The 15,071-nt window shown below is 44.9% G+C and overlaps 1 protein-coding gene across 1 annotated transcript in view; it reads right to left on the minus strand.

Annotated features, from left to right (window-relative positions):
- Positions 1–13,559, minus strand: part of CACNG3 (calcium voltage-gated channel auxiliary subunit gamma 3) — a 103,514-nt gene extending 89,955 nt beyond the window's left edge. The window contains exon 1 of the mRNA XM_084767172.1: positions 12,189–13,559. Coding sequence (XP_084623298.1) covers positions 12,189–12,399 — 211 coding nt within the window. The 5' untranslated portion in view covers positions 12,400–13,559. The remainder of the gene's footprint in view (positions 1–12,188) is intronic.
- Between the last annotated feature and the right edge of the window lie 1,512 nt (positions 13,560–15,071).

Below are 15,071 nucleotides of genomic sequence, written 5' to 3' on the forward strand. Positions count from 1 at the left end.
GTGTCTGAGGATCTGCATTCAGTCCCCACTACCTAGAGTAGGAGGAGAGAGACAGAAGAAGCTGAGCAGGAGAAGGGAGGATTAGGATGAAGTGAGGAGGGAGAAGAGAGGGAAAGGAAGTGAAAAAGAAGTGAAAGGAGAAGAAGAGAGGGGAGGGAGAAGGAGTAAAGAGGAGTGGGGAAGAGAGGAAGAGGGAGGAGGGAGGAAAGAGGGGGACAGTGATGGTACAGGCATCCACTCCTCGCTGGGCTCTGAATCCAGGCTCTGTGTGAGCTGGCCTCCTACGCCCCAAATGCATCTGCTTCTCTCCTTCTGGAAGCCCCTCCTCAGCCACGCTGGACTCCTTGAGCACCAGGCACAGCCCCACCTCAGCCTTTGCAGCTGCTGTTCCTTCCCCCCTGCAATGCCATTCCTCACACAGCCACTTGGCTTGTCTCCTCGCCTCGTTTCCATTTTGAACTCAAGGTCACCTTCTCAGTGAAGCCAACCCTGACCACAGTGTATGAATTTCCACGCGCACACACCTTCCCTTAGCATACCTTCCGTGTGTTAGGACTCGGTTCTTTCTTAAGCCAATGAGGTGTCATTACAGTACAGCCCCAGGGCCTATAACTGTAAATACATCATTGGTATTCATGACAGGGACCTCAGGCCTGATTTCCGTAGTTCAGACTTTATTACTCTAGTTACTGCCACCTCCCACTGCTCAGGAGGGAAGCAGTCACTTCCCAGAGGGACCGTTCCAACCCCGCCCAGCAGATCCTTAACTCAGGCTAACACTTTTTACCCCTTGATTTAGTTTTTTTCTTTTTCTCTAAAGACTTAGAGCATTTTGAACACAAACCAGATTCCTTTTTGGTAAAAATAAAAACAACCCACAACAACAAACCAATACTTTGGAAACAAAAAAGTTAGAATTACTTTATAATACAAATGTTGAAGCATTTTCCGCTAATAAACGGCTGTTTGGGTCTATGTCCCTCACTTTTCAAGGAGCTGAGAGACCTGTTGTAAATGCCTGTCCATCTATAATGACTCCTCTGAGCCAGAACTAACTCCCATGGGGGCCAGGAGAGTTTGGTGACAGGTCTCTTCATAGCCACCTGTGATTTCTGGAATCACATTAACTTAATGGTTAAGTATCATTGTATTTCCAGGTCAGAAATGCATGATTCCAAACAGCAGATGCCACAGGATGCAGGGTGGCCGTGAGTGCATCTCCTACCCATGCAGGTAACAAGTACACATGGGGTACAGAAACAGTGTCTGTTGCGTTTGTATGCAATATGCCCACATGGCACGGATGTACCTTTTTTTTTTCCTTCCCCAAGTTTGCACCCAGAGTACTGAGGGAATTTCAAGGTGAGACTGTTGAAGTGCTATGTTACATTCTGGGATGAGATAGAAGACAGCAGACCATGACACAGAGTCAGGAGAGCCATGGCTCTCAAGCTGTGGGCTACTGGATTGTGTGACCCCATGGCTGGCGTTTTGGATTGATTATTAAGAGAGTGGTTCGTAAGTGCTTAAGAATCAAGCAACTAGGGCTTGGGAGACAGCAAAATGGATGAAGTGCTTTCTGCACAGGGGACCTGTGTTCAGACTCCCAAGAGCAACATGAAATCAGGACACAGTGGGGTGTACCTGCAACCCCAGCATTAAGGGTGGGCAGTGGAGGGGATGGGAAGATCCTGGAGTTCTCTGGACAGCCAGCCTACCAAAAATGTCCAGCCACTGCTTAAGCTAACCAAATTATTCTCTTGCCTGCAACAAAGTTAGTGCACATTTCATGAGCATATACTACACTCTGGGCTCTGGGACAAAGGTCACAGGAAGGTGATGGCTAGAGTTCTTGGATAACATTACTTCTAATATTCAAATTAAAGATGAAAATGATGGTGTTAGGATTTGCTTACCCTCTGTCTCATCCCAGTTGCCCACTTTTGGCTCACTCTTGCCCAAAATCAGTAAGAATCAAGCTTGGCGGAATATTGGTCTGCTGCCCGGTGTTCCTCAAAGATGCCTGAACCCCTTTAAGTGTTGTCTGAGAAACTGGCCAAAAGCTGATTCCTGCCTGACACAGCATTTAAAGCTCAAAGGAGTCAAACCAGTGACCTGCCCAAATCTTAATCCTCAGAAGAGGGGACAGTCATGAACCTAATCGCATCCCCAGTTTAGCAAGCCTCAAGCTCCATGTGGAGGCAGTGGGAGTGCCTCATTGATTGTCCCCCTCCCCTGCATCTTGCCAGGCTCTTGTGCTTTTACTTGCAAATGTTTGATGCTTCCTTTTCATGGGAAAATGCCACGGGGCCTGTGGAGGGGGTGTTCCTTCAGAGCCTAGTGCTATGGAGTTAAGATCCTGCTAGTTTTTACCTCTTCTTTTCCTTGATGTTGCTTTCTGGATTTACAATCAAAATTAACAGCTCTTAACATTATGTTTATATGCGTGACATGTGTATAAATGCTAGTGTGTGTGTGTGTGTGTGCGCGCGCGCGTGCATGCGTGTACACTCACACACATAATGTGGGGATGGTGGGCAGAGGTTGATATCAAGGGATCCTTTATCACTCTTTCTATTTTTTATATTTGAACCAGAGTCTCTCACTGACTCTGGGTCTCACTGCTCAGTAAGACTAGCTGGCCAGTGAGCTGCAGGACCTGCCTGTTCCTACCTCCACAACACTAATATTACAGGTTAGCACCACCACTCGCTGCTTTTTCTTTTCTTTCTTTTTAAAAATACTCTTCATTATTTATTCAGTATCCTGCCTGCATGCCAGAAGAGGGCACCAGATCTCAAGTCCAGATGGTTGTGAGCCACCATGTGGTTGCTGGGAATTGAACTCAGGACCTTTGGAAGAGCAGCCAGTGCTCTTAATCTCTGAGCCATCTCTCCAGCCCACTGCCCTTTCTTTTGAACATGGGTGGTGTGGATCCAAATCCAGGTCTTTATGCTTGAGCGTCAAGCACCTTGCTGACTGGGCCACATCCCCATGCCCCAGAAGGACAACTTATCATGATATTTACAACTATTGGATGGTTGTGTGCCAGTGACTGACAGAGTGGGCGGGATGAAACCCATCCTTCCAGGCCTAGGCTTTTCCCTGGGGACAGGCAGTGTAGAGGTTTGGGTGGGTCTGTGCCTTGCATCCCTACAAGCTTCCAGGGCTGTGGGTTTATGAACCTACTTCATCTCTCTGAGTCTGTCTACTTGCTGGTGGCACAGAATGGCTAGCAGTAGACTGGCTTCTAGAATAATCAGCTGATCCTGTTTATACTGTGTATCCAAGTGCCTGGCACATAATTAATGAGAGACAGCAGGTGGGATGATTTGAACATCAGCTCTGTCTTTCTATGTAGATGTCTACAAAATGTGGGCATCAGTAATATCTGTTTTCTGAAGAAGTCATGGGGGTCACGTGACACTGTCTTAGACCACTGCTTAGATAGTGTATGCCTGTTATTAACTAAACAAACTAGTGTTCAGGGGATGGCCGGGAAAATGAGCACACAGCCCAATACAATGAAAGTAGGTGGCATATGGAAGGTGATTGCTAAGTGTCAGCTGTTATTTCTACTGCGTTATTGTGACTTCCTTAGGGCATTGTCAGTGTCCATTCTTCTACCCCTTTCATGAAAGCATTGGATATGGGGGGAAATGGTAATCAAACCCTGCATTTTCCTTCATCTCTCTCTGTGTCTATATACACATATACATATAAATACACATATATGTATACACACACACACACACACACACACACACACACACACACATATATATATATACACACACAGACACATACATTATATGCTTGTTTGCTTATGTATTTAGCATTCAATGGCTCCCTCTTTTGAGGAAGTAGTAGAGCCCTGTGTCCCAATGACAACAATCTCATTTCCCTTAAAGAACCATGTACAGAGCACTAAGAGGGAAGAGGCCCACACTTCTCTCTCATAGCTCATTGTTGTTACTACTTGCCTAGCTAATTCCTGAGCGCTGAGACCCTGCATGTTGGCTTTCTTACGAAGGCACAGGCACTGGCTATTGGAGAGCCCTAGGGTCCCTTCCCAGTAATGTGCTTCCTTGCTGGGAAATAATTGACTTTGGACTGGGCTTCCCCATCTCATGTTGGCTTCTGCCACTGGCTGATGCTGTGACTTCAGTTGCCAACCTGGTACCCTATAACTATTTTTAAAGCCTCTCTTCCCAATAGATAGGTTTAGCTCTGCACTTAAGTGCATGGCTGGTGACTGGGGTGGGGGTCAAGAGAAGCCTGGTAGTGTGACTTCTTTGCAAGCATTGGACAGAGGCATCAAGGACTTTTCAGCTATTGGAGATCTTTCTCCAATATGATACCCAAGCTTCATTCAACTTACAGAACCCGTCACTCCAAACAGCCTGCCCCAGTGCAGTGTCATCCACTTTTTCAACATTGTTGTTTCTTCTCCATATACTCGCTGACATGTGTCCCTAAACAAATACCCAAACCAGAGATGAAATACTAACCCCTCTTTTCCCTACACGTTCTTGTATGTTGTGGACCGTTCTTCTTGGATCCCAAGGTAGCTCACTGAAGAACCACAAGTAATGGAGAAAAAAAGAGCACTGGCATAAGAGAGCTAACTTTCCATCTTAAAGCAAATTAATACTGTCTGACATGGATGAATCAAGAACTAATGGTCAACATATTATTGACAGAACCACAGACACAGCAAAGGAAGTCATCTTTGACAGGCGGGTGCCACACTTTGGATCTGAAATGCCTCTAGGCACGTATGCTGAATGTTAGCTCCCTAGAAGGGGGCACCATTTGGGGAGTTTTTTAGAGCCTTTAGACCTCTAGCTGTCAAGTAGTTCAGTAGAGTCAGGCCTTTGAAGGTGGTCTCTAGTTCCTGATTCCTGCTGCACTCTACTTCCTGTCTGTTGTGATGTGAACAGCTGTTCTGTTCTATTTGTTTCCACCACCCTGATGCCCTGATGCCCTGGCCAAAAGCATGGGGCCAAGCAGTGGCAGACAGATGGAATACTCTAAAATTGGGTTCCAAAATAAGCCTTTCTCTCTTAAGTTGCTTCCATCAGTGGCATCATTTTGGTGATGGCATCTGCAAAGTAATATGCCTGATAAGGGGACAACCAGAGGTTAAGCCATCTCTAAGCTCTCACACCCACTGAAAGACGGGGCTCAGATAAGACTCCAGGCTCCCATGGCCCCAGACATTTGCTGTTGCACCGTAGTCTCAGGTGTGATGTTTCTATTGTAGAGTAGTGTCTACAGTATCTCTTAGGGTGCCCAGGACAGAGTAAAAGAAATCAACCCTGCAATTTTTAAAGGCTTCTCTTTAACCCTATGAACACTGTTTTCATTTGGAAGGTGATTCCATATTGCAAAGTATAACTTTCAATCTGTAAAAAACACATTTCTACTAACTTACATAGTCAGCTGATGTCAAGTTTTATTCAATTCAACAGTGAGAATTCAACTCAACTAGCAGAATCATAAAACTGATTTAACAGAGAAGGTAATTTTTTTCCAGGAACAAAATTCTGAAATAAGATTGTAAAGTTAGATGTAAAACCCAGTAGCAAGCTGGAAAGTGCAAGCCACTATATTTGGGGTTATCTTTTTTTAACTGAGCTGAAATCATTTGCACTGTTACTGAATAAAAAATTATGTTCATCTCCTTCATTTTTGAACTAAATAAACATAGAATTAATGGATTTAAGTGTATTTCTTTAAAAGACAAAAGTAAACAAAAGTAGAGTCCCCAGAGGGTCAGATGGTCCCTTAGGCGAACTTGTTGTACACTATTCTGTGAAAACATGACAAGAACCCTGGTGTCATTTTGCCTGGTTTCTTATATTTTTCAACACATATCAATAGTGCACACTAATCAGTTTGGCAATGCAAGAAAACAGTCTTTATTGTATGCCTGAACATATGATTTCAAGGGATGAAACCAACACAGGGATTTTCCAGGCATTTACTGCCTGTGATGAAACCACAGAAGAAGAAGAAGAAGAAGAAGAAGAAGAAGAAGGAGGAGGAGGAGGAGGAGGAGGAGGAGGAGGAGGAGGAGGAGGAGGAGGAAGAGGAGGGGGGGGGAGGAGGAGGAGGAGGAGGAGGAGGAAGAGGAGGAGGAGGAGGAAGAGGAGGAGGAGAAGGAGGAAGAGGAGGAGGAGGAGGAATGCTGTGTTTGGGGTAGGAAGAAGATGTCTGGGGGCTTTGTACCAATGAGGGCACAGCTGGAAGTGAAATGTTCAACAGTCAGTTGAGCACAAGACCAGTCCACAAAATAGATGGTAGCTATGGTTGGAGAACGGTCATGATTAAAGGTGTAATCGTGGGAGTGTAGGGGTCAGGTGGGCCCTACTTTCTATCTGGATACCACTTACTAACAGGGGAAGCAACAGGGCATCTGAGCATTAATTTCTTTACTGACCAGATCAGTCACTTCTGCACTGTGGCAAGCAAAATACCCATCAGGCTTTTGTCTTTAGTTCATGTATCTTAGCGACCTGGGAGGTCTTGGGAATGGGCGGCTCAGGGGGCTTCAGCAGTGGTGGGGAGCTGGTGAGGGACTTTGGAGGGACATGTGTTGTTTGCCAACACTTAGGGAAGCAGTCCAGCACCTAAAACATTCTGACTATGTGGGGACACGGCACAGCTCGGTGTTATTCATGTTCCTCTTCTGACCTCTACCACCTGCTCAACCCTAACTCATCCTACATGTACAGCTGAAGTCGCTCGCTCACACCCTGCCTTATGACTCTGGACCACTTTCTTCTTGTCTTTTGACTCTTGGGTTTTAAGGGTGAGAAGGAAGAACGCATGGAAAGGACCAGAAAGTCCAGCAGTAGAAAGGGGGCCCTCTAGCTTGTTCTATGCTGTGGCTTAGGTGAGGTGACATGTGCCATCTAGGAAGGAAAGAAAGCGGCTGTTTTAAAGCTCTAGGACATATAGCAGTGTGCCTCAAAGATAAGACCCCTGCACCTAGAGAGTCTGCATTCTCACGGGTGATATAGGACAGGGAGGTGAGCATTGACAGGGCTTGGCACCCAGGACATACTCAAGAACCCCCTCCCTTGCCTTCTTCCTCAACTGCATCTTTGCAGCTTCCCCCCAAAGGATTCTGAACACATAAATAAAGCTGGAACCCCATCTGGCTGAAAAAGCCAACCATCTGCAGATTTGGAAATATGGGGGAACTTCTAATGACTGGCTAATTTTTTTTTCTCATTTTCTTTTTCAGCCAGATGTTTGGTGTCATCTAGGCCCATCTGCAGTAGAAACAAAGATTTATTGAACTTCTTTCTCTTTGGTCTTAAGTTCCCTGAGCTATAATCCTGAGTGGGCTTTCTTTTCTTAATATCTAAAGCCCTTTTTAATAAGTTATAAAGAGTAATTCATGAGTATGAAAATAGAAATTTTCTTTAAAAGGCCATTTAGGTAGTTTTTAGGGCTTAAAACTGGCAACCCATGGACAAAATTAAGCTGCAATGTAAATACAAGTTTGGATGAATCCATGTTTTTAAAAGGTGAACTATTTGCTTATATTTTAAAATTCAAAAATTTAATACCTGATTTTTCTTTGATCTTTTTCTTCTTTCTATGTATATGCGTATGTTGTATATGTATGTGTACATATATAGTTATGTATGTGTATGTACCTGCATGTGTTTTTGTGTGCACAAGTATGTGTGTGCACACGTGGAGACTAGAGTCTGCAGTTGGGTGTCTTCTTTGATTGGTCTCCACCTTACACGTTGAGTCAGGGCCTCTCACACAAACCTGAAGTTTCCTAATTCAGCTAGCCTAGTTATCCAGATTGCTCAGGAAATCTGTGTCTGCTCGGATCACAGATAGTCCGCTAGAACCACCCAGCACTTACATGGTGGGGGAATGTCAACACTGGGCCTATACCTTCGTATAACAAGCATTTTTCCTACTGAGCCATTTCGCTGCCCCATGCTTGACTCTTCTTTTCCTGATATATTGGGACATACTTGATACACATTTCCCCAGAGTCAAACTCAATTCAAGTCGACTAACAGTTGTTCTTTAGATGGCCCCTCCAGCTTGGCACAGTCCCCAGTACCTTCTATCTCCCCCACATTGAGATCAAAGTCTGGTCATCATGTGTTCTCTACCATGCAGCTGCGCTAAAGAGTGTGAAATGCTTTCTTCATGCTTCACGTGACCTGGCTAGGCCACATAGACAGTGGATTTGTGACTTCTCAACCTCATCTAAAGTTCTTATCTTAGACCTGAGTAAACTGAGGTCCAAGGGAGGGAAGCAGCATAAACAATTTACATGACTATTAGGGAAAGGCATGTGATTAACAGCCAGGATTCTTCCCTGCTGGGCAAGTGGTGTCCCCCTCACATTCTAAATGCATTGCTTTGCTCAGACTAAGCCCTTCCGTGTTTTTTTTTTTAAACCAAGGGAAGTGGCTACAGAATACATTCTCATTCAAAATCGCACGCGGCCTTTGAAAACATGCAGCGGGTTGGGACTTTGTGAATGCCTTGCCTGCTTTCCAGATAATGAGTCAGGCGATCGCTTGGGTTTCTCCTTGTGGGTGTCTCTACATAGGTTGACTGGTTTTTCATTCAAAGTGCATCTTTTGCTGTGCTGGGTTTGTTCTTGTCTGGTGGCTCCTGCATCCCTTCCATTGCCTTCCATTGCTGCACAGACAAGCTGAATGTTTTCGGGTCTGAGTCTTCTGAATGGAAAAAAACCATGTGTCTGGGCATCCTCACAAGTCAGTGTTTGTACCAGCAGCAAATCAGCTGCTAGAGCTCTCCAGCAATGCTCTGAGAGTCTGCAAGCCTTAGGCTACCTACCACCTGCCAAGCTGAGGCACTATGCCCTTGGTCCAGTTATGGAACCTCTCCTAGCCTCAGTTTCTTCAACTATAAGGTGACAGTACCTACACCTCTGAGCTCTTCTAAAGATGAAATACCTAATTGTTTTAAAAAAAATGAAAACAGCACTACTACAGAGTAAGACCTACTCTGCTAGGTCATAGGGGTGACAAAAAGAAGTCGCCATCTCTCTCAAGAGCTGTGGTGCTTTTGAGCATTCTCAGCCATCCCCAGACCTACTGTAAGCATCCATTACATGTTGGCTCTGACATCATAATAGCTTGGCGGACTTTTAAGAACTTTAGATGTCAGGGACCCACAACAGATGTATGGAGGCATAGAATGTAGCTGTGGAGACTGATAGTCTATTTTTAAAAACTTATTCATGAGATTTGAGTGACTAGCCAAGTTTGGGACAATTGATATTATTAATTTTTTTTAAGATTTCAATACTTTTGCTGTTAGGGGACTCATTATCTCTGGAAGGGTCTTTTGCCACGCTGGGTAGGAATTTATATTTCAGTAAAACCTGTCTTCCTTGAGCTCACTCACTGACCCCCTTGAGGCCATGTAGAACATTTCAAGTCTCTCTTGCAAATGACAGCCTTTCTTTCACATGTTTGCACACAGCTGTCATGTCGCTACTTAGTATTCCCTTATTTGGGACAAAATTACCACATTGTCTCATGCCTCTTAAAGTACGGGATAAAAAGGGACTCCTTTAAATTATATGTAAGAAAAAAAAACGAGCTATAATGCTCCCTGCACTGGTCTTTAGATGAGTAAAGGGTCAAAAGCTGACGGTGTTGTTGTTCTGAGATACACAGGAGCTGGTGAATAGAGGATGCTATTTATCTTCCCCTCACAGAGGAGGAAATCCTAGGAGGTATGCCTTCTGCTGCATGTGTCAGTTCTTAATTTTATTTAATTTTAATTTTAATTTTTTAATTTTTTCCCTTTTTAAAAAAATTTAAGTAATTTATTCAAATGCATATGTCTTATCATGCAGAAAACAAAGGCTCTTGCAAAGTCCTCGAATACTCAATGTGTTCAGTTCACTGAGAAGAACCATGGCTTCAAATTTTAGCCAGGCCTATCTAGATGTTAAAAACTTCTCAGTCATGAGGGTTATATAGCTCACTGAGTGGAATGCTTTGACAATGTAAAACGTAGCTGAGAAAAACTAGAAGAAGACATCAACAAATCTTCTGGAAAGAACTGACTTGCCAAAGAACACATCTTCAATTCAGCTAATTTTTTCCCTAATTTCCTTTCTCACTTACCCCACTAAGTCTGTGGGACAGTCACTTTGGACTCTGGTCCCATGCATAAACTGTAGGCACAGAGTAGCATGGCAAAGAGAAGAGAAAACATTCTTTATGAGAGTTTGGAGAAAGGTTCAGGAAATTTAGGCCCTGATTTTATCCTGACAGACGTTTAAGTAAATAAGGCGGGGTGAGAGAAGTCAATATCGGTGTTTAAACTTACATTTCCAGAATAGTTCCAAGAGGCAGAATGAATATAAATGACAAAACCTGGTATACTTGCATATGGTTTTGGAAGGGGAGAAGCCTGGGTTTAAAAAAAATTTTTTTAATGCTACCTATGTAAGTATTATCACACTTATCAAATCACAGCGTTGCAAAAACTGATTCAATCCATTACTGACAACACAGCAAAAGAAATGGTGAGATTTCCCCAAGGTGAATAACCTCATGCCACCCAACTGCAAGCGGTCAGAAATAACCACAAATGTTAGATTCTTGATGATCTTTAGCAAAGAGTCATTTCAGAATTTCTTTCAGTACACTGGATACAGTGTAAGCTTGAGCAGTCGTAACTCAAAACCATGGGTTCCAAATCAATCATTTCTTGGGTTTACTGAGAGCTAAAAGGGACAAACATCTTGGCTAAGTCTGTAGAGACCATTTGCAGCATTAGTTGGGTTTTGTGACTTCACATGATTCTCACCCCACCTAAAGCAGCCCTTTCCATCCCAGGTTTCCCACCAGTTGCAAATCTGTGTTGGAAACAGAACCAACTGTAGTGGCGCTATAGTCAGGAGAGTTCAGCGCGTCAGGCTGTGGGAAGGAGGCCAGAGAATGATGCAATATTACACTAGCAAGTGATGTCATAGCATGATTTCCGAAGTCATTTACATAAATGTGAGCTCCCAAGAAACCCTGAGAAATGCCACAGGGTTGCAGGCGGAGAGAGCCAAGGGTGACTGAGGGGAGGGGGAGGGAGCCTGTATTTTCTTAACTGTCACTGTGATAAACTTCACTGGCTCCCTGGAAGCCAGAAAAGCAACAAAAACCAATCAACCAGACAAATAAACCCCCTTCTTAGTGCCTCTTTGATCTAGTGGCTCCCTCAGGTAGCAGGTTCACGGAGCTCTGATTTACTTCATTATCTTTTTTCACTCCTCGTGATATCCAGGCATTCTCCAGTGAAATTGACAGTCACTCTTCATGCGGTGAAGCGACTTTAGTAGTGACATAGGCTGCCTAAGAACCTGCCTTGCCTCATTATAATTTAGAACAAATCCTCTAATTTTTAAAATTAGAAGCAATGAACTGCAATTCTTAGAGTCAGTCTCATCTAAACGTCAAGGAAATACATTTGCTGGTTATGGGCGTGATTTATGAATGAAGTCAGGTGGATAGCACACATGAAGACTTTAGTTTTATTTTGATCCCAAATAATGAGACACTTATTCATAAAGACGTTTTCTTTAGCTGTGGGGGTGTGAGAGTTGGGGTTTACATGTTGTTTGTTCCCTAGTACCAGTTAGCAAAGGAAGTTCATTGCAGTGTATAGTTAGACCGAACTCAGAAGAAGCTGATAAGATTTTTTTATTGAAAAAACAATCATAAGTAAGCAGACCAGAGTGCCCAGGTCAGATCAGTCCCTCCTCATCTCCCTCATCACTTTCTTATCTTCCCTCCCTCCAGTCCTTAGTAATCCCTGTTCACCAAAATGCAATTAAACAAATCCAAAGTCTTCCGCTCTAGACAGAGATCTAAGCAGTGCACAAACATGCCTAGAGATACGGGATTAGATTTCCCAACTGCAGAAGCTGCTTAGAGTGTTACAAAATCACATCCCGTTTAGCTTAGACCAAAACCAATCAACAAGACCCAATCCTTCCATCCAACACAGCACCAGCCTCAGTGGAAGCATAGTCCGGACACTCACACATTTTCAACAACAATATCAACTATTTTCTTCCCTTTCACTGCCTCTATTTCCCCCCAACACACGTCAGGACACTAGAAGCCGGTCATTCAGAGCCAGTGAGGGGAATTTGTAAGTACCTTCCAAGCAGCAGGTCCTCCACAACCCAGAGTGGGTCATTACTTCTTCATTCTTCCTGCTGGTTTCATTGTCACTTGTAGATTTAGTCCTGCACACACCTCTGGAATATAGCCAGTAGTCCGTGCCCACTGCAATGGTCATTAAACTAAAAGCTGCGAAGGCTCCTACAGTGGTGATCAACATCTGGATACCTCTGTCACACATCCTCATAATTCTTCATGGTACTCTGAACGGCTGGGGGTTGGAGGGTGAGATTCAGTGCCGGAGGGGAGAATCACTCTGCAGCTGGGTAACCTAAGACGGCCTCTTCCAAAAATCCGGATCTCCTTTTGTCAGTATCCACGGGGACTTTGGGAAAGCTGGGATTTCCTGTCTTGAGCTCTCTCCAGTTCCCCGAGTCCTCTATGGCCCTCGGGAGGGTGCGGGCTCCAGGGGGTTGGTCCACATCACTGCTGCGGTCAGAGGATTCCTGGGTTGCTTTCATTCCTCAGGAGCTTGGTGAGGACGAGCTTTTGTGCAGGGCATGGCTTCTGAGCTTGGAGCTGCCAGCTCGGTTTGGGATGCGCCTGGTTTCTCACAGCCCTGTGAGACTCAAGGCAAAAGAAACCCAGAGCGGTCTGGTGTGTGAGCGTGTGTGCGTGTGTGTGTGTGTGTGTGTGCGAGCACGCGCGCGCGCGTGTGTGTGTATGTGTGTGGTGTGTGTGTGTGTGTGTGTGTGTGTGTGTGTGTGTGCGCGCGCGCGCGTGCGTGTGTGCGAGCGCGTGTGCCGGGGGTGAGGGCGGATGGCAAAAAATAGCTCTGCTGGGAGGCGAGTCGCTGAGAAGAGTGTTCACTGCTTCCCCAGCCTCCCAGGAAAGCTCTCCGCCTGCTCTCCACACCCCCGGGCAAACTGGAGAAAAGCGAGAGTCCTGGGGCGGGGGCCGGCCACTTACGTCGGAGGGCTGATGTCCGTGGTGCTGAACGGACAGCTCCCCGCCTGTTGCCCAGCCCTTCCTCGTCTCAATTTCAGGTCGTTGAAGGTCCGTGGAGCTGAAGGAACAGGTCCCTTCTGCGGCTGGCTGCCGGGTAGCTCTTCTAGTTCCTAGGCTTTGCACCTGGGGTGCCGAAGGGTCGCTTCCATAACACTCGCCAAGTGCTTTCCTGGAGCCGGCTAGCCAGCTCAGCTCTGCGTACTCAAGCCCACACCCCGAGCAAAGTTTCAGGAGCCCAGGGCAGTCAGCAGCAGGGCTCCAGGGCTCTGCAGCGCAGTGGATCTCGCTCCTCAGAGGGAAGGGTTAAGGACAAGGGCCAGGGAAAGAAGCCCACAGCGCACTCTGGTGCGCGCGTTCTCTCAACGCCCACCCAACGCAGCATTCTCTAATAAACCCTCCTCCTCATCCCTGAGCCCAATGAGCCAGGCAACTTTGCTCTTTGCTGTGGGGGAGTCCACACAGAAGCTGGGAAAAATTTAATTTTCTTAAAGGGATGGGAGGCTCTGACTGATGGCTCACTTGGGTGGGCAAAATGTTGTCTACGTGTATCTGTCTCAAATTTTGTTCATCGGAAAGCAAACCAACATGTCTACCTTCCTCTCTCCGGAGCTCGTGTTTACACAGGAGACAGCGTCTTCACACTAGACCCAGAACCCATGTATATTTATGAATATATATGTGGCTGAGGGTACTAAATGTACCTAGACTGTTGTTCTCATATCGGGGACCTTGGGTGAAGGGATGAAATGGTCTCTGAATACACTTCCTAAATATTTTAACACTTTTACGTTTGAGGGGGTGTTGAATTCAGGATGAGAGAGTATTGACAATGTCAGCATCTTTCCAAAGGCCCTAGTGCTATTAATTTGTTAACATCTCTTCTAAGTTAGACCAGGAAGGAGGTGTAATTAGGTCTGGCTTCCTTACTAGCCCAAAGCACAAATGCCATCATCACACACCTGCAAGTTCTTTCCCTCAGAAATAGCAAATGCTGAAAAGAACCTGCATGGGCCAACTTCCCAGTTCCATATGTTCCGGCATATAGATAAGGACACACTAAGTTGACTTCAGGCATCCTAGCGCGGTGCCTTGACCATTTATTTTCCTGAGGCGTGACAGGTACTGATACCCATTTGGATGTTTGGAATTGAGGCTGCGTGGGTTGTTTCTGCAATCCCTGAGATATGCCCACAACAGGCTGCCACGGTTGACTGTTACTTAATTGGACAAACATATAATGGGAGGGACTTGTAGGCACATATTCATTCTGCGTGGTGCCATCTCTGGCTGTCTAAGAGCCTCTATTCAGCTAACTGAGTAGGGACTGTATACTGAAGAAGTCTCAGATTTGGCTCACAGCCTTTTTTTTTTTTTGTGGCCTTGATGTCTTTTGAAGATTTGGCTCTTTGTCTTACACACACATACATGTGCACATAGAGGTTTGTATGTGTAGTTATGGTATGTTTATGGCTGAGTGAGTGCTATTGTCAATCTTATTGTGATTTCCGAACACCTATGAATTTGTTGTGAATAAAATGCAGATATGTGAATATATGTATACACCTGTATGCTGCAGTTTGTGGGGTCATGTGATCATGTTTTATATTAATACACAGCTGAGTACATGCATGGATTATATGTATGCATGTGAATATGCAGGTACAGTATAGGTTTGTCTGTTTATATGCATTTAGTTGCATATATGTATGTGCTTCAGTTTACTGAATATTTAGCATAAAACAAAATGAAATGTAAACTTTGGGCCAGGACAATAACTAACTAGATCATAGAAGCATGGCAAAAGGCAATGTGGGAAGATGCAGGATCCTTACTTTAAATGACTTAGTGTCTTTTTCACCCTGTATAGAAAATTTGCTTCTTAGTCATGATTATTGGTGTTCTTAATCACTA

This window comes from Acomys minous, assembly GCF_964271855.1.
Source record: "Acomys minous genome assembly, chromosome: 2".
Taxonomy (NCBI): Eukaryota; Metazoa; Chordata; class Mammalia; order Rodentia; family Muridae; genus Acomys; species Acomys minous.